Below are 20,593 nucleotides of genomic sequence, written 5' to 3'. Positions count from 1 at the left end.
TTAAAATTTTAATTATTTAATTGAGTTTTGATTGAATAAGAATTGTGGCATCAGCCAAAGTGAGAAGCTCCACTTCACTGGGCTTTCAGTCCTCTCTAGCGCAAGAGTTTACAGGCCCTTTGGAACATGTACAGGCCCAAATTTGCATTCATATCCTGACCTTGTGCTGGGCCTGCAGGCTTTCAACCGGTAACTACTAGTCTCAACTCAAGACTGAGCTTCGAAACATATGCGCCAATTCTGATAGATTGAAAAGATTCACAGTGGTCCGTCAAGTTACTAGTCATACTAGCTAGATCATTCACTCAAATCATATTCTCTAAGTTTCTGTGCAATTTCACAGCTATAAACCATATAACATGCCCGAAGTTTGATAAAGAGAAACACAGAATGGAATGACAGAATGGTCAACTGCGAAAGTGATTCTATCACAACTTATTAGGGGATCAACAATAACTCGCAAAGATACACCTTAAAACATCATAAAGTAAGGTTCAAAAAACACAGACAATACAATTTGCAGAGAATGCCTTCAAAATTTTCTGCTGCCCATGAAACATTAAAAAAGCTGGAAAAAAAATACCCCCTCTTCTGGTAATTGCAAAGTCCAACACAAAACATACTTTCTAAACAGTGCACACAATTCCAGGTATTTGAATACATCTGCAAGAGAGAACCCACCATTCCTGCAAGAAAAAACAAAGAAAATAGACAACATTAGGAATGAGTATCTAGGAGTATCCTAGAAAGATGAGAGAGAAAATACACAGTTTTTCCTCAGTATGTTCCAACACCTAAGAGATGAGTTGCATACATGATGCAGGTGAGGATCTTAATGTAAAATTGCTCAAATACTGAACATCTCAGCAAGTTATAAATGACTATCCTTGCATATGATAAGAATCTGAGGGAGATTGCCATTATCCATGACAGCCAAAACACCGAAAAGTTTATTAACCTAAAAACAGGCATGGGTGACTTGAGTCTTGAAATGCATATGCCTCACACCTAAATAGTGTAACAGGCATCATGCTGCTATCAGGAAAAAGACTATTTTCAACAGAAACCACTGAAAACTTCGACAGAAAGAAATGAAAGCAATTCACATTTGAAGAAAGAAATTTCAACAGCACTATCAATAATTAAGTAAAACTGTGAGTGATACTAAAATTAACAACTTTAAAAATGATAGACGCATAGACTAACCGCGACATTATTTTCAGTTGACATGCTAAATATTAGCACAATGCTCACTATTTCAGAAGAAGCAAATATAGCCAAGCAGAAGAAACTGCAACCAGAAAGCAAGGATCAACAATGAGCAGGGAAAAGAAACTAAAAAAGCCACAAATATACCTTAAATATCTAGCGTCTATCAGTTTTTCCAGTGGAGCGTTTCCCAGAGAACAAATGCTTTGGTTTAAGTGTAGGAATAACTCTGTCAGCCTCTCCACGACGAGCATCCTTGTTCCTCTTCCTAACAGATTTCTTGGCAATTTTGATAGCCTTCACCTTCTGTGCAGAATCCTTGAATCCTTCTCCTGGTACAACCTCACTTGGAGGCCGTGACCTAGACCTAGACATTGACATAGACCTAGACCTAGTACGCATCTTCTTGTTTGGCTGGTCCACATCCATTGCATCAACACCATTGTTTCCTTCCCTGTCACGTGATCTCTCCCTTTTGCGGCCCCTGCTGCGGGAACGACTAATTGCCCGAGAGGGATCAAGCCCCAAAGCTGATAGTTGTCTGCCCATTCTTTCTGCTGTGTATTTCCTATCCTTGTCAAATTTTCTTGGTACAGTTGGCCGACTCTCTGCAGTGCTTTTCTTTATCCTATGCTGTTGAATGAGCAAGCTTTTCTTTTTCCTGATCTCGGCCAGTGCTGCTTGCTCTTCTGGGGTCAACTCCTTGCCATCCATCTCAAAATCATCCTCATCCTCCTCTGCCTGCCGAATACCTTCTTCTTGTTCCAACTCCTCAAGCCTCTGTAAGATATCAGGATCCACAAAGTCATACACATTGTGACCATCAAGAATTTCCGGTAGGATGTCTTCTTTCCACTCATCATTCGCCAAAATGTAATTTTTCCTCAAATTAGCAGCATATACACCAGCACCACCATTCTCATCCTCCAGATCCCTTTCCGTTTTCCTCTTCTCCTTCTCTGCTGCTTGCTTGGCTTTAGCTTCCAAAACAGCCTGAGGTATGCAAGGTGGCCTTTCCTTCTGATCACGTGGCTTTGGTATGGCAACATGAAATCTATTTAAACATTCATTCATCTTTTTGGACTTCATCTTCAATTCCACTCTCTGATCCAATAATCTCTCACAAGCAGCGTTCTTTACCAAGATTACCCCCTCCTCGGTCAAAGTGCTCATGGTCAGCAACACACCCTCACCATCTGTGGACTCACCTCCTTGACCTACCAGAGTCTTCGTGGCTTCAGCCTTCATCTCCATGACCAACTTCATGTCTTCCTCTGAAATCCCTTCCAGAGGCTGCAAATCAGTCTTATTGCAGACAATTATCAACGGTTTGTTCATAAAAAGAGACTTGATGCTGTCAAAAAGAGCAGCCTGCTGGGAAATGCTGTAGCCACAAGACCCTGAGATGTCCAAGAAGAACAACACAGCAGCTCGCAGATGAGCCAGAGCTGTAATGCTACACATCTCTATAATATTACGATCCTCAAATGGCCGATCAAGAATCCCGGGAGTATCGATCACCTGGTATCTAAGATACTTATAGTCTGTATGTCCTACAAATAGCGACTTTGTGGTGAAAGCATATGGCTGGACATCTACATCTGCCCTTGTGATCTTGTTGATGAATGAACTCTTTCCAACATTTGGATACCCACATATTAGGATAGTACGAGTATTAGGATCAATTGAAGGCAGCCTTGCCATGTGTTGCCTGATCTGCTCTAAATAGGCCAAACTGGGCCCGATCCTCTTTATCACAGTGCACATACGCCCAAGAGCAGCAACCTTCAGACACTTGCATCGGTACAAGGAATCTCCATATTTCAACATCTTTACATAGTCTTTGGCAATCTTGCTGATAACGTTCCTTGCAGTGTTTACTTGGCCAAGAGCAAGCTTGTAATGGTCTTTGTTGTAGAGAACATGAAGAAGATCACCATAGAATGGATGGATATCATCTAGGCGAGGGAATTCATCAATGATAGTAGAAAGTTTCTCGTGAAAATTCTGTTGAGTATACTTGACTTTACGCATATAAAACTGACGGAGTCGGTTTATGGCATATCCCTTGTGGACGACAGTTGGTGTCTGCCTCTGTGTGCGAGAAAGGATTATATCAATGAAGTCCTTCCCATTAGGGACCACCGTAATTTTCTTAAAATTATATTGCACCATCCTTATATATCAATCTGTCACATATAAATGAAACAAGTTAAAATCTGAACAGCATCATAATCTTTTGCCCACAATTACATTCCAGCATCAAGCCAATAACCAATATAATTTATAAAGACAATATACTGGGTTCTTAATTAAGGAAGGAGCCAAAAAAAATTGAATCTATTAATGTAAAGGAGAATAGGCAAAGGCGCATATAAGTAGAAAGCTAAGAGTATCGAGCAACGGCACAAACACAGAAAAAGCAAAGTGCTTGCACTTATTAAAGAAGAAGTTTTGAATGCTTTCCAGGATTAAAATGATACAGGAAAAGAGTTAATGGCCTGAATTTGAAATTCTGTTACAGAAACCGAAAATTCTTCGACCAACAAAATACTAAACTATTAGATTAATGTGATATCTAGATTTGGCAACACAGTTCTAATCAGCTCCTACCCATTCAAAGAACCAGCAACAGCAAAACACGACGAACAAAACAGATACACAATCTAAATCAACAGTGAAATTGAAGTGAAACGAAATCTAAAATACGAGAAATCGTGATCTATGGTATGGATTTTGCAGTCTCAAATATACAGTTTTATCAACATATGAGAAATTGAGAGCCTACCGTGACCCTTGGACTCCTTCGCCAACCCTAGCAGCCGACTAAGGTTAAAGAGAATTGCGATATCTGAGAGCCAAGTGTGAGAGCAGCGGCATTAAGTAGGGTTTAGGTTTTTTGGCCGTGGTTTTCGTTAATGACTGAAAGACCCTTTGATCTATGTTCAATGACCAAAAGGCCCCTAGAACAATTCCCACTAGACAGTGACGAAAAACCCAAACTGAAACTCAAATCCATTGATGGGAACAATGCTGCTGAGAGTTGGGTTATCAGTACAGTGCCTGAGACCCTCTCTCGCTCAATTCCTTCCCAAGCAGACCCCTATCACAAAACTCTCTTACAGACCACTCTGTATCTCTTCTTCGTCCTCCATATCAACCCTTGTCTCTAACTCTTCAAAGCACTCAACTTCAACATTCAATGGAAGTCTTGAACCATATCTGTCGTGCTGTATGCCCCACAAACGCCTCAAACTTGCTGTCCTCCTCAGTGGTGGAGTTGATAGTAGCGTTGCCCTTCGCCTCCTTCATGCTGCTGGCCATCACTGCACCGCCTTCTACCTCAAAATCTGGTTTCAGGTATTGCACCCACTATTCATATGCTGTTCAAATTTTATGAGTAATTTGAAAGTTATGGATAATTTTTTTCTCGGGATGATGACAACACTTGAATTCCCTGGTAGTAGATACATATATATGATTAATTAAACTTGTGCATAGTCGAATATCAATTATGTGTTCTGCTTATTATGGGGTTGGTCCACTAGATTTAAAAAATTATGCATCTTTGAGCTCTACCTATGGCCTATGAGCGATTGCATCGTGAATTTGTATGAGCTCTGATTTGATGGAATGATTTTGTCATTTTCCCAATTGTGGATCAGCACAAGAAGGATGTAACATTGATTTCTTAATTGATTGAATGTACTTATTACTTTTTGTAATTAGAAGGAATTTAGACTCTGATTGGTTTTTGATATATCCTTTTTAGTTGCTTTTATTTTCCGACCAGTGAGCTTTGAGGACTTAATGTCCCAATAGTATATCTCGACTTTAGTCGGTTATGACTTATGAGTAGCATGAAATGTGAGTGATGTGCATATCTTAATTCTGGCATGGTATAGAGATGGCTGATACTATTGTTTTAGTGTTGATGGTTCTGGAATGAGCTATTATGATGTCTGGCTTTGTGTAGGAAGACTTCGAGAACTTCTGGTCTGAATGCCCATGGGAAGAAGATCTAAAGTATGCCAAAGCGGTTTGTGATCAGGTTATTTGATTCTGTTCTATAATTTAGTTTTTTCCTGCCAATTAAAAATTTTGTTTCTCCTTTCTTGAGCTACAAATATTAAGTTAAATCGGAGGTATAAGTTGATTGACAGAGTATCCTTAGGGACTAGGATCCTTTTTTAATCTCTGTAGAGTTCTGGTGAAGCTTGATCTGAGGTTTATATATAGATGATATTCTTCAAGTTTCAACTCGTAGTTGTTTCCTTTAAGTAACTATTTAATTCAATTTAAATTCCATTTTGTTTCCTGTAACTGGATTATCATTTAGACATTTACATATCTAAGTCTATATTTTTTAAGCATGTATGTATACCCCTACCAAAATGACCTCAGTGATTAGATTTTTCTCATGTCTATGATAAGAAAAATTTTCTTTCCTGAGAAATGAGTAAAAGGGGTTTTAGTGGGGAAGAAGCTCCTTTGGGCATCGTCAAAACAGATGGATTAATAGCAGTGGCTGCTGATCCGGCACTAGTTGTGGGTAAATAAGGATTTGCTCATTCGCGTACTTGATGTCCCAGATGACGCTCCGTACTAGGAAGTCACCTCCTTGGTGCTGTCTTTCAATAAATGTTTACTTTACACTACATTTTTTTTTCCTTTTCTGAATTTTGTATAGGGCATGCAGTAGAGAGATCTTCTTACTCACATCGAATGACTTTGGTTTTTCAGGTTGATGTACCTCTAGAAGTTGTGCATTTGACAGATGAATACTGGAATAATGTGGTATGTAGTGCCCCTGTAAATGTAGCTTCTTTGGGTTATTTCTCTGATTACTTGCTTCTCTGTAGATGATGTTCAACTTGGTTCTATTGTTGTTAGTTGTATTTTATACTCTGTGTAACTTTTTGACTATCTGATTTTCTACTATGCATAAGAACTTATGCTAGTTTACATTCTTGGCCAATTTACTTAGGGGTAACCTTGAAGTCATGTAGGGATTTTTCTTTTTGGTCAATGGATGTCACAGAAAGGATGTTGGTACATGTTTCAGGTGTCCTACATTATCAAGGAGTATAGATGTGGTCGGACTCCTAACCCAGATGTTCTTTGTAATACAAGAATAAAATTTGGTATGTAGCTGAATGTGAAGTCTTCAGTTTCATCTATCTGGGTGGAGCTCATATTCTATGGTTTTTATTTTTAATTTTCAGTCCAAGATAGTTGTATATTGATTCAATTTCAGGAGCATTTATGGATGCCGTCAGCAGTATGGAATTTGATTATGTTGCTTCAGGGCATTATGCAAATATCATCCACTCATCTTCAGATGAAAAGGATAAGCCTTCTGTTTTAGAACTGTCAAAAGACATGGTAACTCCATGAGAATTCCATTTACTTCTTTTCATTTCACAAAAGCTTATCCAAAAACTCTGTTAGTAGGTTAGATGTCTTTTTTCTTTAATTGTATACACGTTTGTTAAATCCAAACCTCTCGCCTTTACAATGCGAGATGTACCTGCAAAGCATATATTCATGTAGTGGAAGTATTTAAATTAATGGCTCCTCTTGTGGGTTTTCTCTCTTTTGATAGCACAATCAAGGGATTTTTCCTTGGCTCTTTGAGGTAGGAATTTTCCTAACATCAAAGGATGCGTCACCCTCTCTCAAGCCAAGTACTTAGCCACTTCCAACTTCAAGAAGTCACTAAAAAAGTAAACTGAAAATTTATAAATGAATTTGCTTGGTTGGGTTCTGGTTTTCCTTTATGTTATTATGTGCATATTTCACATGGAAAGAGAGAATGCTGAGCAATCTTGGGAGTCGAGAGGATCATTGACATTTATTTGGTTATAGATTGTCCTTAGATATTAACATTTCTTTGTTACGTTCTCTACATGATTTCCTTTTCAGTTTGGGATCTTTAATAAATTGGTTGTGCTTTAATATGCATTTATTTCTATTGCAACTGTTCCCATACTTTAACATTGTGCGTAGTTTTGGCCTATTGCAACTTTTCTGATGAGTAAGTAAGCTCTGGATGAATAGATTTATTGTTGTCATTCTGCCTGTTTTTATAATCTAGATTTGGCTTTGTAGGTCAAGGATCAAACCTACTTCCTTTCGCATCTCTTACAGGCTCAGATTAAACGGCTTATTTTTCCTCTCGGTCGTATTCCAAAGGTAAGTAGGTGAAGTGATCTACCAAACATTGTTTGTCGTGCTTATTGACATTATACCTTTTTGTTGTATCTATGTGCTCTATGACAACGGATTCAATAATCGGACTACAATAGTTCATTGTGTAGTTCTTGATCAATCAAGTCCCTTGGGCATGCTATTTTGCAGAACGAGTCATATGAACCTTTTTACCACTTCACTGCTGTAATGGCAAAAGATTTGTTGGTCTTATCAATTCATAAAATATCAGTCATAGTAGTCCATTATTGCATCATGATGATAAGGTAGCATACATTTGATAACTACTATGCTCTGAAATTTCATTAATGTGGTCTCGGAAACTTGTGCATAAGTTTTTTCTATTGTTTTTTTCCTGCACATCTCAAGTTCTTTTTGTTAGGAAATAGTTGTTCTATTTATGTTGTGTTTATGAAAACTCTTGCATACATCTTTTTGTCCTGATTCTTCTTTTGTTCTTTCCTTCCCCATCTGTCAAATCATTCAAAGGATGAAGTTCGAGAACTTGCCAAGAGATTTGATCTGCCAAACAAAGATAGGAAGGATTCACAAGGAATATGCTTCCTCGGGAAGGTATCTGCTTGAGATGTTTGTCTAAAGGATGCTATGTTACAGGAAGATTTTACATATTTGTCTACACCGTGTTATGAATTCTTGTAGCCGACCCTACTTTTTTTGGGATTCATGCTTTGATGATGATGATTTGTGTGATATAAAGTATTTGCCCTCAAATGGAAAAGTTATTTGTAAGGATGCTTATGGTTTAGGGGAGACTGGAGAGTGTAAATGATTTTTGGATGGCTTGACAATTTTGTGTTGGGGAGAGTGTTAGCTTGAGTGCAATAATTATAAAAGAATGCTATCTGTCAATTCTCCTTATCCTTTCTTTCTTCTTGATATCCTTTCCTTTTCATTTTAGGTAGCCATTTGGAATTTCTGTAATACCAACCTCCCTTATTTTGGCTGTTACAAAGAGATACCCACCTTGCAAATGTGATCTGTGATTGCAGCTATGTTTCTTTTTTTCTTGCTTATAGATAAAATTTAGTGAATTTGTTGCAAGACAAATTGGGGAGATGGAAGGGATCATATTGGAAGCAGAGACAGGAGACTTCCTTGGCAAACATAAGGGATTTTGGTTCTACACCATCGGCCAACGCCAAGGTCTACGTCTCCCTGGAGGACCCTGGTATGCTCTCACATTGTCTATTGATTGCTAAAAGCCTAAAACGGTGTTAAAGTTATTTGATCCGGGGATCACATTAATCAGTTATTCTGGTTTGTGGTTATAGCAAAACGGGAGTGTTGCTACCTTGCCAATGTCATCCTTTCTTGTGTTATAGTATTAGTATTGGAATTAGGCTTGTCATTGGCTTTGTTTATCTTTTCATATTTAATATTATTATGTTTACTGAATGTGCATAGCAGGGAATGTTTAAAGGTTATTTTTTCGCACTTCATATTGGGCATTATTGTCAATAACTACATAAGTTGTTGCTTTGCTGAACTATTAACCATTGCCAATACATTATTTTAAACTTCTGATATATTTTGTCTTTGACATGCCATCAGTTGATTTCCATGGTTGTCATTAAAACTAATTTCCAATTTAGGTTCTTCTTGGCTATATTTCTCGGAATATTTCCCTGATGTGCTTGTTATTCAGGTACGTTGTTGAGAAGGATGTCAAAAACAATGTAGTGTTTGTATCAAGAAATTACTTTTCATTTGACAAAAGAAGGCGCCTCTTCCGCGTTGGCTCCATGAGATGGCTTGGTGGCTTGCCTCCAGAGAACTTCAGTCATCTTCGGTGTAAGGTGGAAAATTGCCCTATATTTGGAATTTGGCCACACATTAGCTTTATCCCAACTTGGGCTGATCTGTAAGCTTAAATGTTTGTTTGGTGCATGGAGTGTTGATAAACAATATTTGATCAAAGATGGATGTGTTACTCAAGGAATGATTTTTGCTCATTGTGATTTTTGTCATCGATAGGCTGCTATCATTCCAGTTTTGTTGTTCCGTATTCCCATTTCCCATGCCCGATATCAGCACTTGACCCTAGTCACTTGAAGCTCATTCATCTCCACAACTTTTCAGGTCAGGCATGGTCCCGGATTTTACGATTGCAGTTTGACAATGGAACATCATGATGATGGCCGTGGAGATGTAGCAGTTGTCCACTTATCCAAGGATGATCAAGGAATTGCAGCTGGCCAGTTTGCAGCCTTCTACCAAGGACAAACTTGCATAGGTTCTGGAGTGATTTTGGAATCATGGGATGATCAAGGATTTCCTGTATGTGCAAGAGCTCTCGAGATTGCAAGAATGGAAGATAAATCAAAACTTGGGAAACCTGTTAAGATATACTTTAAACCAGAGACTCCTTCAAGCGACTCTGATTGCAAGGACAGTAGCAAAGTTGACAGAGGATTGACGAGCTCCCAAGTATCTGCTATGAACAGAAGTGTGAGTTGTTAAAGGAAAGCTATTTCCAGATACACATTTGTTTGCTGCAGATGCTTGAGAGAATAGGATGATGATACCCTTTCTGGGTTGTAGAATACAAATAATTGATGGTTGAGGAAGAGCATTGAAAGAGCTTGTTGGTCTTCCCTGATGTTAAGCTGTAGAATGGTTCATTGCAAAATGTTTTCCTGTCAATTGGAAAAAGCAATGTTACTGTTTACACGGTTTGCTGGATTTTTAATGTATTTATGATGCATGTATATGATCACAGTTTAATAATGTTTCAGATATGAATTATTCACCATTTTTGCCTTCCATTCCATGGTATGAATGGTATTGCATACATAGCATCATCTTATAACAAAATATGAATTAGATGTAAGCGGCTTCATCCAACTACGCGTTTGATTTTAGCTGAATTTACATGACATGAGTTTAGCAGTGTGACCTTAGTTTAACGCAGGCATGTATAGGAGGTGAAAGGCTTCATCATGTTATTAGTTATTACAGGTTTTGACTTCATTTTGCAATGTTTGGCATAAATTTTATTTTTTTCAAAAAAAAATAAATTAAATGAAGCTATTTATATTTGATTTATTGGCAAATAACAAGAACTCCTACATTAATCTAATTTGATACTAAAATATTTTAGTATTTTAATCAGAATACCCAACTCACAAACAAAATATCCATATCTACTGAAACTATTTCAAAATTTCAGCATACAAAAGAGAGAATTTCCATATAAATTATGCGAATTGTTATTAAATAAAATATTGAGATAATAAATAAATTTGTGAATATTCTAAAGCGTACGTTAGCACAAGACATTCCATCGTGCGCCTAGAAGATAAACTATCCAACCGTTACACCTCACAGGGCTCTCCTTCTCACTATCGGAAATGGCAATGGCAGTTGCGCGAGACCTCGTCTCAACAAAAGCCTTCTCCTTCTTTCCCGTCTCCCCAACTCCCAAAATCTATTCCCACTCTCTGATTCTCTCTCCGAATTATACGTCAATTCCTTCCATTTCTCTTCAACTGTCTCGTTCTTCTCGTTTCACTCTCTCTCGACTCTCGGCCGGTACCTCTAGTGCTGTTGGCAGTGCCGATGACGAAGGAGAGGGATTTGAAGAGTTCATAGACGAGGATTTCGAAGAAGAAGGAGGAGTGGATGAATCTGACGGCGACAGTTATGGGATTGATGTGGACCAGCTTGAGGAGGAAGCCAAAGAAGCTGTTCGCGAGTATTCTAGCTCCTTGTCACGCGAATTGAGAATTGGTGCGTGTTTTCGTCTGCAAAATCTTGTTATTTATTCCTATTTTAGCGAGCGACAAACTTACGAATTATAGTGTTGTTCTTTTGCAGAAGATGAAGTAGTTGATGATAATGAATCAGTAGGAAAACAGAAGAGACGCAGAAGTAGAAAGGCTGCTAGAATTTTCAGTAAGGTAGCTTTACTAATAACGCTATTTTGAGGTTGCTATCTTCATGGTTCAACTTCGGTTTGTGTACACAGTATTATTTAGCGGACGAAAACATCATATAATTGTAGGGCTTAGTAGTTAGAGCGTGATTGGGAATAAATTTAGGTGGATTCCCATTGATTTTCTTGTAAACTCATATAGCGGACCCCAAACTTTTGAGATAAAGACTCGGATGATGATGATGCATCCTTGCGAACTATTTTCTGTGTACATTATATATTCTTTGATTCACAGTTGCTGTTTAATATAGTATACCACGCATGAAAGAAACTATAACAAAAGTTACCGGTCTAACTCTCACACCAGCAGGCATGAATCCACTTTAATATCTTGGATAAAAATATTCTTGCTTACCTTGTGAAGGTTTCCTGAGGTTTCATTAAATTAAATATGTGATAGTGACTATCCAATATGCTGATGACCTGAATGATGGTTAATTGGGTTACATTTAGAAATTTGAGGGTTCCAAGCTATAAATGCCTCCATACTTTACTGGTTAAAATAGTTTGATGCATCTAGTGTTTCTTACTGTTGTCTATTGGACACACGCACGTCGTAATTGCTTTCTTCATTTTGGAATCATGTCGCCAGGTTCCTGACCGCCTACTTCCAAGGGTTGCCATTGTTGGGAGGCCAAATGTTGGAAAATCAGCATTATTCAATCGTCTTGTTGGGGTGCTTATCTTTTGTTCTCTCTTTCTACTGGTCCAACTCTCATTTAAAAATATCTTGTCAGTTACAGGGATAGAATCTAAAAGTTACAATTACTTGTGAACAGCTTTTGGGTGTATTCTTAAGAGACGAATATTTTTTGTTGGTGTATATTATAGGGAAATAGGGCAATTGTTGTGGATGAACCTGGAGTTACCAGGGATCGCTTGTATGGAAGATCCTTCTGGGGGCAGCAGCAATTTATGGTGGTGGACACTGGAGGTGTTCTCATGGTATCAAAATCACGGGATGAAATTATGGAAGAACTGGCTATTACAACAACTATTGGGATGGAAGGGATTTCTCTTGCCTCTAGGGAAGCAGCAGTTGCAAGGATGCCCTCAATGATTGAGAGACAAGCTGCTGCAGCTGTGGAAGAGTCATCCGTCATTATATTCCTCGTCGATGGCCAGGTAAGTTGCTGTTTACATGTTTGGAAGGTTGTCATTTATTGAAAGAGAGACAAATATTATTTATAAACACAGTTTCTGTTGGCCCTTAGTTAAGGTTTTTTGGAAGTTCTATAGTATTCAAGCCAGTGGATATATCTTTTTTCTTTGAATGGAAGTGGCTGGATAATCATAGTTTATTGTTGACTATCTTTGGGTTTGGAAGCTTCATATATTTTTTCTGAAATTAAAAAAACTGGATGATGGACTTCTTGTATAAGTAATATCAATAGGTACTTTGGACATTGAAGTCAATGTGATCTTACATCAATTACTGTTTAACTGATGCTATACTTTAAGGGAAGGTATCGTTTGTAGTGCTGAGAACTCTGCTAATTTAGGGAACTTGTGATGAGGTATTGATGTACTTTGGGAGAGATGTCTCGACATATTTCTGTTGGCTAACTGTATTTAATGAAGTTAATGTTTAAGATTTTCTTACTTTAAAGTACTCTCTATTTGGTGAATCTTGAGAATGCAATATATGGAGGCTACATGAATGGCCGAACCTCATTCTGATTTTTTTCCTTTTGAGGCAAAGAAACCCGCCAGGAACTTTGTCCTATTCAGATATTCATGATTAAGAAGTCTCTTAGTATGATGGCACCATTTTATTAGCCTGTTGGTATTTCTTTGAATATGCATTTTTCTAACAGGAATATTCCTTCCTTGAACAGATGGGGGGATGCACGTATAGAGGATGTATCTCTTTATTTAAAACGACAACTATATACTACTAAAAACCTTTTGTGGACACCTTTTTGTATCGGGAACATTTTCACAAAAAAATGGCTCCATGTATTTTGAAGATGTTTCAATACCTGACCTCAGTCCTATTCGTGATGATCTAAATGCTTTATTAAGCCTGAAGACAATATATTCCCACTATCTGTATATAGTTTTTATGAGTTTTTAACATCAACATATGAGCCAGCCAACAAATCGAGTTTCACAAATCACAATACTTGGCAATGATGTAATAATACTGAACAGGCAGGCCTCACTGTGGCTGATGTTGAGATAGCAGACTGGTTACGCAAGGTGTACTCGAATAAGTGTATCATTCTTGCAGTGAACAAGTGTGAATCTCCACGTAAAGGAACCATGCAAGCAGCAGACTTTTGGTCCTTGGGGTAGGCTGTTCTCCCTCTCCCTCTCCCTCTCCCTCTCCCACTGTCACTATTGCTCCTTTATTTCTCACTTGGCAGTTGGCACCTTTTTCTTTCAATGGATTCATAATGTCTGTTTTTGTTTCAATTTCTATATCTGTAGCATTTAATCAGATGTCCCCAAAGGGAATTGGAATCGGCAGCATGTCTTTGTGCTCTCATCTCCTTTTTAAAAAAGAGAAAAAGAATGAACATAGCTAGTGCATGAATCTTGATTTTGTGTTTCCTTTGTTATATCTGCACATTATCGTTAAAAAAATGGATCAAGTAGAAGTTTGAAAAGTTGACCTAAACAAAATAATTCCCCCTAAATTTCTTTTCTAGATAACTCGTTACTAAACTGTCTCTTATTGCTTTGATAAATCATAAAGTTTACAAGTGCCTCACTCTTTATATGGTCTTTCAGAGCCTATGATGCTGTCGACTTGGCTTGGGTTTTGGTGACAGAAGTATTTATAGAGAAGCTTATTATACTGTGTGGAAAGGGTGCAAACACTAAATCCTTTTTTTGGTCTTTTGAATTTAGAGTTCTACCATGCCTTACTAAATAGTTACGAGAAGGGGCCGCTTATTAATGGTAAAGCACAACCTGCTTCTCCTAACCCCTCCCTCGCACCCCACAAAGAAAAAATCTCTCTTTTTTATCACGTGTCATGTTTGTTTGAGAACGACTATACTCCCCATGTAGCTTATTTTCAGTCTGCAATATATGGTCTGAAGTTGTGGCATGCCTGACTTCCAAAATTGCTAAAAAGCAATGTAATATTTTGTGAACCCAGTTGCACAGTGAACTGTAGCAAACAAGAGCTCTCCAGTGGTTTTTGAGTGTCACTATAGGCAATCAACGGAGCCAGAGCTTGCATCTCGGCTTTTTGAAATGAACTTCAGCCCCTCTTTTATGAAGATGAGCCAACATTAAACATGCAGGAGCTCAGTTGGGTTAGTGCAGCCCAAACATAGACCATGTTAGGAATTTGAACCAGACTGCCAAGACAGTTTGACACTGAATCTTGGGAATTGTTTTTTTTTTGGTAAGTATCTTGTGACTTGGTGCCAAATACCAAAGTAACTTTGTGAAGTGCACAGATGTACTGCCTGGGATTCTATCCTTTTTTTTTTGCTATAATGGGTCAATATATGCTCTCTGTGAATCTGATATAACTTTATATTCTGTAGGTTGGTTCTTGTTTCTTCTCATGTATGATTTTGATAACCCGGACAATGACTTTGTTGATTGGTCTACCAGGTTCTCACCACTTCCCATATCTGCTATATCTGGGACTGGAACTGGGGAGCTTCTGGATCTTGTTTGTTATGGTCTACAAAAATATGAGGTTAGTGGCTATTGAGTTATGGTTAGCCAAGCTGTTTTGGTTTCGCTGGTATTTTGCATATTAGTTGCTTATTTGAACTCAACCAAATTGGAGAAATTGTAGATCAGTAGGTAGCCTCTATTGATGTGTAAAATGTGAGCTTATCTCTGGATTCCTTGTATGTTTTGGAAGTCCAAATCTTCTTCTACTTGACCTTCGTCCTTTCCGCTCATAAAATGGTAAAAAGAAGTATTTGCTAATTGTTGTCGTGTTTCACTATGTATCTTTTTGGGGTTCATTGCTACACTTAAGTTTTATTGATCGTTCAAATATCAGCTTTAGATTTTCAACACTCACATCATTTTTTGCATGTGTCTTTCTTCGTGGCATGAAATGATTTAGTGAACTTTGTTCACTAATTATTTTCGTTCAAACATAACCTAAAATTTACTGCAGAAAAAAGGAACAAAAAAACCAGCAGCTCAACTTGAACATGTTTGTTAAATTACGAGACTGAAATCAAAATGTGTCTATAAGGATCACTGCTAATACCACTTCACTTTCTTATATTTTTACTCCATGGTAAGTAAATTTTCTGCCATTGTAAATAGGTTGTATGGTGCGTATGATGATCATAATCGCTGCGAGGTTGCCTCTAAATTCTCTAATTATTTGTGACATTTACTTTTACAAAATTCGTTATTTTTTGTTAACTGATAGCTTCAAAGCTTGTTTTGTATTCAGTTTTCAAAAGCTTGTCTACTTCTTTATTTCTTAATGTTGGAATTAATGCTTTTCTTGATGATAGAATTAATCCTTTAACCGGACCATTTTTATAGTGTCCAGAGATTCCTGATGAAGAGGGAAACTATGTTCCTGCAATTGCAATTGTGGGCAGGCCAAATGTTGGGAAAAGTAGCATTTTGAATGCATTAGTTGGAGAGGATAGAACAATAGTCAGCCCCATCAGCGGTACTACTCGTGATGCTATTGATACTGAGTTCACAGCAGCAGATGGCCAGGTTTTTTATTAGTTTAAAATGCTTCCTGGAATATGATAGTATTCAATTACATATCTATCCTGTGACCTATGAAGAATGCCTTCTTTAAGAAGTTGGACGTCTAGGAAACCAGGGTTTTTTTTTTCCCAATTATTTTCACTCATTTAAAATCGCGCACTTTTTGGCTTTATTGTTTTGAATAAACCACCATTTCTTCCGACTCGAATTTGGTAAGGACCGTGCTATTTGACTGATCATACTTATTAAATTGCCTTTTGTTCTACAGAAGTTTCAGCTTATTGATACTGCTGGAATCAGAAAGAGAACAGCTATAGTTTCGTCTGGTAGTACAACAGAAGCATTATCAGTAAATCGAGCATTTCGTGCCATTCGTCGTTCTGATGTTGTTGCTCTTGTGATTGAGGCTATGGCTTGTATCACGGAACAGGTACTTCACCTATTTGTTCCTTTAAATTGGAACTGGTATTTCATATATGTTATAAGTTGTCAGAGGCTCAAACCATGATTCTCAATCGTCATTATTGTATGTTTTGGTGTTATTGGTATCAGAAATTCGGCTTCCTATGGCATGAAAGTTTGAATGCCCTGTTATCCTTTTTTTCGAAATTAGCTATACATAATTTGAGTTGTTCTCTAATGATTTTCCATTAAACTCTGTTTCTCAGTGAAATCTATATTCAGACTGTTAGACTTAGGTCCTTGTAATGCTCTTGTTTGTACCTCCTCGGTGCATTAATAAAATTCTTTTCTATTCTTTCATATATATGTGTGTGTGTGTGGAGAGGGATGGATCCGTACCATACGTACGCGCCTATGCCACTAGATAGAGAATAGTGTTAGGCTATTAGCAACTAAGTTTGAGATCCACATAATTATTTGCATTTCAATTTCTAGTTGTAAGTGTTAGATCTTCGAAAAGCAAGATAAGTTTTTGTTCTCTCCTCTCTTAGACTTAGTGGTCTTGTGGCCACTGGCCAGATATTTATATGCATGTGTTATACTTTATGCGGCTCTCAGTTGAAGCTGTCTAAGGTTACCTTATGTTCTATGGTTTATATATTGGGGCATAAGCTAGAGCCACTTTTGATTCCGCAATATTTTGTTCATTAATTTCTCAAGATTTTTTCATTTTCATGTAAGGATCATTTACTGAGAGTGATGGACGTGATTAACGTGGGAGTTCCTTGAAATATTTTATCTCACAGAAAATCTGTTTTCCTAGTTGACTAAATCCATGCAAAAAGTTACAGTCAGATGGATAAATGATTACGATTAATGTTGGAAACTTCATGGAGTAGCAGATTATATTATACCTACTTTCCTGTACTTTTCTGGGTGTTTATTAGATGGTTTATATTCTTCCCCTTGTAATATCTCTCTTTGACCCTTATATTCTTTTTTCACTGTACTGTATTTATTCTTCCTGAATGTTTTAGGATTCTAGGATTGCTGAAAGGATAGAAAAAGAGGGGAAAGGTTGCCTGATTGTCGTAAACAAATGGGATACAATACCAAATAAAAACCAGCAGACTGCGACATATTATGAACAAGATGTTAGAGAGAAACTGCGTAATGTTAACTGGGCCCCGGTTGTCTATTCAACTGCTATTGCTGGCCAGAATGTTGATAAGTATGTTTTAGCTAACAGCACCTTCTATATCATTATTCTTTTGTAAAGTTGGATTTTATTATTATACTGTAGCACAATTGTATCATCTGTGTCATAATTTTAGCATGCAATTAGATTATTATTGCCACAAAGAATGGTGTTATCCTTTTGCTGCTAACAACAATATTGACTGCCTGGTTTTGAGTTTTAGAAAGGCCTCATCATGCCAAAGAGGATGGTTACAGCCTCTTGGGTCAAAAAGTCAAACTTGAAATATTAGCAGTCTATTGGCATCTACCAAAAGGGTTAGAATAGAATGGACAGCACTAATATTTAACAATATAGGCCAAGCGAGAGTTTTCTAAAATAATAAAAGACATGGACACGAGATTTAAACTTATATGGTTGACGTGGCAGCAAGTTCAACACATGAAAAGTTATTATATGGTGGTAATTATCCTATCTCTTAGGCCATTGCATATTTAGCGTCATTCTTTTGTCCTGATATGTTGTGATCAATGCCACTGGTGCACTAATTTTCCAGAGGATTTCACTAGAAATATAAAAACTTCTATGTTCATCTGAAAATTTTAATTGAAATTTGAATATGCAGATTGTGTTGTATGGTATCGTATCACGATCTCCATCATCATTTCCTGAACTTAGACCAGTTAGTTAAATGTACTAACTTCGCTACTTTAGAAAGCATCGATGAGACCTCCTCAAGCTATGATCACACAGTATTCTGAAGTGTCTTAACACTAGTCACGGCTGAAAATCTAAGGTCTTTTGAGCATTTTCTTCGCTTTTGCTTTTTTATTTTATCTTACTCAATTCCGTAAGCATTGTTTTACTTTCAGGATCATTGTTGCTGCCAGTATGGTTGAAAAGGAGAGATCAAGGCGACTAAGCACATCGATATTGAATCAAGTGGTTCAAGAAGCACTGGCTTTTAAATCCCCTCCTAGGACCCGAGGCGGCAAAAGAGGGCGTGTTTATTACTGCACTCAGGTATTCTTGTTGTGGATCATTTTCCATTTTCTTGCACTAAGTTGATCTTGTATTGTAAAAGTTATTATCGAATATACTCAGAATTGTATTGCTTTCGGCAGTATTGATGTGTAACAAAAAGTTTTAAGTATCTTATTGAGGGATTGCATGTCTTTTTCATTGCCTTCCAATATTTGAGTCTTGTTTTCAGTTATTTATGTTGTTAAATGCTATCTTTTGCAGTAAAATCTTGATTGTGAGTGGCCATATTTTTGCATTTCTTAAAAATTGGACCAATGAGTGGCTATTTCCAGTATGTGCACTTTGTAATCTGCTTCGAAGTGAAAATTTTGCATGTCTTTTTCATTGCCTTCCAATTTTTGAGTCTTGTTTTCGGTAAATTATATTGTTAAATGCTATCTTTTGCAGTAAAATCTTGATTGTGTTGGCATGACAATGAGTGGCCATATTTTTGCATTTCTTATGCACTTTGTAATCTGCTTTGAAGTGAAAAATTTTGGCGTTATATCATTTTTCTCCTATTACTTTTGTTTCTCATGCTAGTATCCATTGTTCTATATTCTGTTTAGCCAAGTCCAATTTAGCATGTTGATGTGCCCCTGTTTTACAGGCTGCTATTAGGCCACCCACATTTGTCTTCTTTGTAAATGATGCAAAACTTTTTCCTGAGACCTACCGCCGTTATATGGAGAAGCAATTACGTACAGATGCAGGCTTTTCTGGTACACCAATTCGGCTACTTTGGCGTAGCAGAAGAAAATTGGAAAAAGAGCAAGGTCAGTCCAAGGTGTACGTTGGAATTGATTGTTGTGTTGATGATATATATGCTGCTTTCATGATCATGTGTACATGTTATGTTGTTATTTATAGGTTTTGTATTTCAAACTAGATTTTTTTAACGCAAAATATTTTGAAGTAGATATAGCTTATAAGGTTGACTATGAATTATGTAGTATAACCTCCCCTTCGATGAACTATAAACTATACCCACCCATTCGACATGGTGAAATCCTCTGAACATATTTGAACTTCTCCTTCACTAAACAGTTTGTGCCAACTGGTTTCAGTGCATTGACAATTTGCTTTAACCCGAGCCATCCAAAACAAAGATCCATCTTGTTCCTTTCCTTGTTGTATGTGCTAGAGGATTTCCAAAATCTTCCATCTCATAATTCAACTTCTTTGTTTTTGTTTTTTTTCCTCTCCCAATATTTTTACGCAACAAGCTATCTCGTTCATGTGGAGCTTGTTTCCTCTATGGTTATGTGCATACAAACTGTATTAATTTATCTTATGATTTTTGTGAAATTTTCTATGAAGTGCAACCAATTTTCGACCAAAGTCATTTCTAAAGGCATCCCACATTACTAAGCAAGCACAATGGTTTTTATTGATTTGTTTTCAGGCAAAGCTGTGACAAGAGGGCAAGGAAACCTTGCACTGAGTGGCAGAAAATTGGCATTGGCTAGTTGAGTCCGTATTATGAGTTGTCTGAATAGCAACAGTTCATTGCGTCCCAGTATTTAAGAAATCAATCAATGACAGGAGACGCAAGGAGAACGACAACTCACAAGCTATGTATAAATTGTGATCTTGATTGAAACCATGGTTAACTACTTTGATTTTGATGGATCAGGCTGTGGTGCATGCCTTTCGTGGAAGACTCCAGGGGTGAGTATAGTGATCACAATTATAATATCGAATTTATAGCTAACCCCATCATATCCTATCATAATCTGTTGACAATGTGTTAAGGTGGCATCTTTCCATCTCTATTATTAGTATTTTTCTTTTAATCTTCTAGCATTTTTTTTTCCCAGGACAAGACCAGAGTCTTAATACTTCTCATCTGATTCTTGGTTGTCTTATAATGATGATTAAACATTTTAGGCAGGTTACTATACTTGACAATGGCAGCCATGATTGCAACGGAA

The 20,593-nt window shown here is 37.3% G+C and overlaps 3 protein-coding genes across 4 annotated transcripts; 2 read left to right on the top strand and 1 right to left on the bottom strand.

Moving 5' to 3' along the window:
- Positions 1–407: 407 nt before the first annotated feature.
- LOC120016793 (nucleolar GTP-binding protein 1-like) lies at positions 408–4,110 on the bottom strand. Of its 2 annotated transcripts, XR_005472052.1 has the most exons (4): positions 3,998–4,110; positions 1,357–3,398; positions 1,207–1,291; positions 408–686 (listed from the first exon to the last, which is right to left on the bottom strand). XR_005472052.1 is itself a non-coding variant. In XM_038869711.1 (3 exons), exon 2 carries the CDS (start codon positions 3,382–3,384, stop codon positions 1,366–1,368), a length of 2,019 nt encoding a protein of 672 aa, XP_038725639.1. In that variant the 5' UTR covers positions 3,385–3,398; positions 3,998–4,110; the 3' UTR covers positions 408–686; positions 1,357–1,365. The 2 variants fall into 2 exon arrangements, 1 of the variants encoding a protein (XP_038725639.1); XM_038869711.1 differs by lacking the exon at positions 1,207–1,291.
- A 95-nt stretch (positions 4,111–4,205) lies between these two features.
- LOC120016075 (tRNA-specific 2-thiouridylase MnmA) lies at positions 4,206–10,192 on the top strand. Its single transcript, XM_038868659.1, has 10 exons — positions 4,206–4,569; positions 5,186–5,260; positions 5,953–6,006; positions 6,275–6,353; positions 6,467–6,594; positions 7,321–7,404; positions 7,909–7,992; positions 8,457–8,608; positions 9,086–9,236; positions 9,520–10,192. Exons 1-10 carry the CDS (start codon positions 4,231–4,233, stop codon positions 9,898–9,900), a joined length of 1,527 nt encoding a protein of 508 aa, XP_038724587.1. The 5' UTR covers positions 4,206–4,230; the 3' UTR covers positions 9,901–10,192.
- A 560-nt stretch (positions 10,193–10,752) lies between these two features.
- On the top strand, positions 10,753–20,550 carry LOC120017206 (GTPase Der). The gene is made up of 12 exons (XM_038870348.1): positions 10,753–11,169; positions 11,257–11,339; positions 11,967–12,050; positions 12,206–12,499; positions 13,529–13,668; positions 14,951–15,038; positions 15,857–16,039; positions 16,305–16,466; positions 17,476–17,669; positions 18,509–18,659; positions 19,270–19,435; positions 20,065–20,550. Exons 1-12 carry the CDS (start codon positions 10,791–10,793, stop codon positions 20,130–20,132), a joined length of 1,992 nt encoding a protein of 663 aa, XP_038726276.1. The 5' UTR covers positions 10,753–10,790; the 3' UTR covers positions 20,133–20,550.
- The last annotated feature ends 43 nt before the right edge of the window (positions 20,551–20,593 follow it).

Source organism: Tripterygium wilfordii, chromosome 15 (assembly GCF_013401445.1).
Source record: "Tripterygium wilfordii isolate XIE 37 chromosome 15, ASM1340144v1, whole genome shotgun sequence".
In the NCBI taxonomy this organism is placed as follows: domain Eukaryota; kingdom Viridiplantae; phylum Streptophyta; class Magnoliopsida; order Celastrales; family Celastraceae; genus Tripterygium; species Tripterygium wilfordii.
This window is presented reverse-complemented; position numbering and strand designations above follow the sequence as displayed.

Excerpts from the sequence above, each read along its gene's own strand:
- LOC120016793 (XM_038869711.1), bottom strand. The coding sequence starts at position 3,384 with ATGGTGCAATATAATTTTAAGAAAATTACGGTGGTCCCTAATGGGAAG.
- LOC120016075 (XM_038868659.1), top strand. The coding sequence starts at position 4,231 with ATGGGAACAATGCTGCTGAGAGTTGGGTTATCAGTACAGTGCCTGAGA. Across the intron at positions 5,261-5,952 it reads CCAAAGCGGTTTGTGATCAG|GTTGATGTACCTCTAGAAGT; the intron begins GTTATTTGATTC and ends TTGGTTTTTCAG. Across the intron at positions 6,595-7,320 it reads TAGAACTGTCAAAAGACATG|GTCAAGGATCAAACCTACTT; the intron begins GTAACTCCATGA and ends TTGGCTTTGTAG.
- LOC120017206 (XM_038870348.1), top strand. The coding sequence starts at position 10,791 with ATGGCAATGGCAGTTGCGCGAGACCTCGTCTCAACAAAAGCCTTCTCC. Across the intron at positions 15,039-15,856 it reads ATGGTCTACAAAAATATGAG|TGTCCAGAGATTCCTGATGA; the intron begins GTTAGTGGCTAT and ends CCATTTTTATAG. Across the intron at positions 18,660-19,269 it reads GTGTTTATTACTGCACTCAG|GCTGCTATTAGGCCACCCAC; the intron begins GTATTCTTGTTG and ends CCTGTTTTACAG.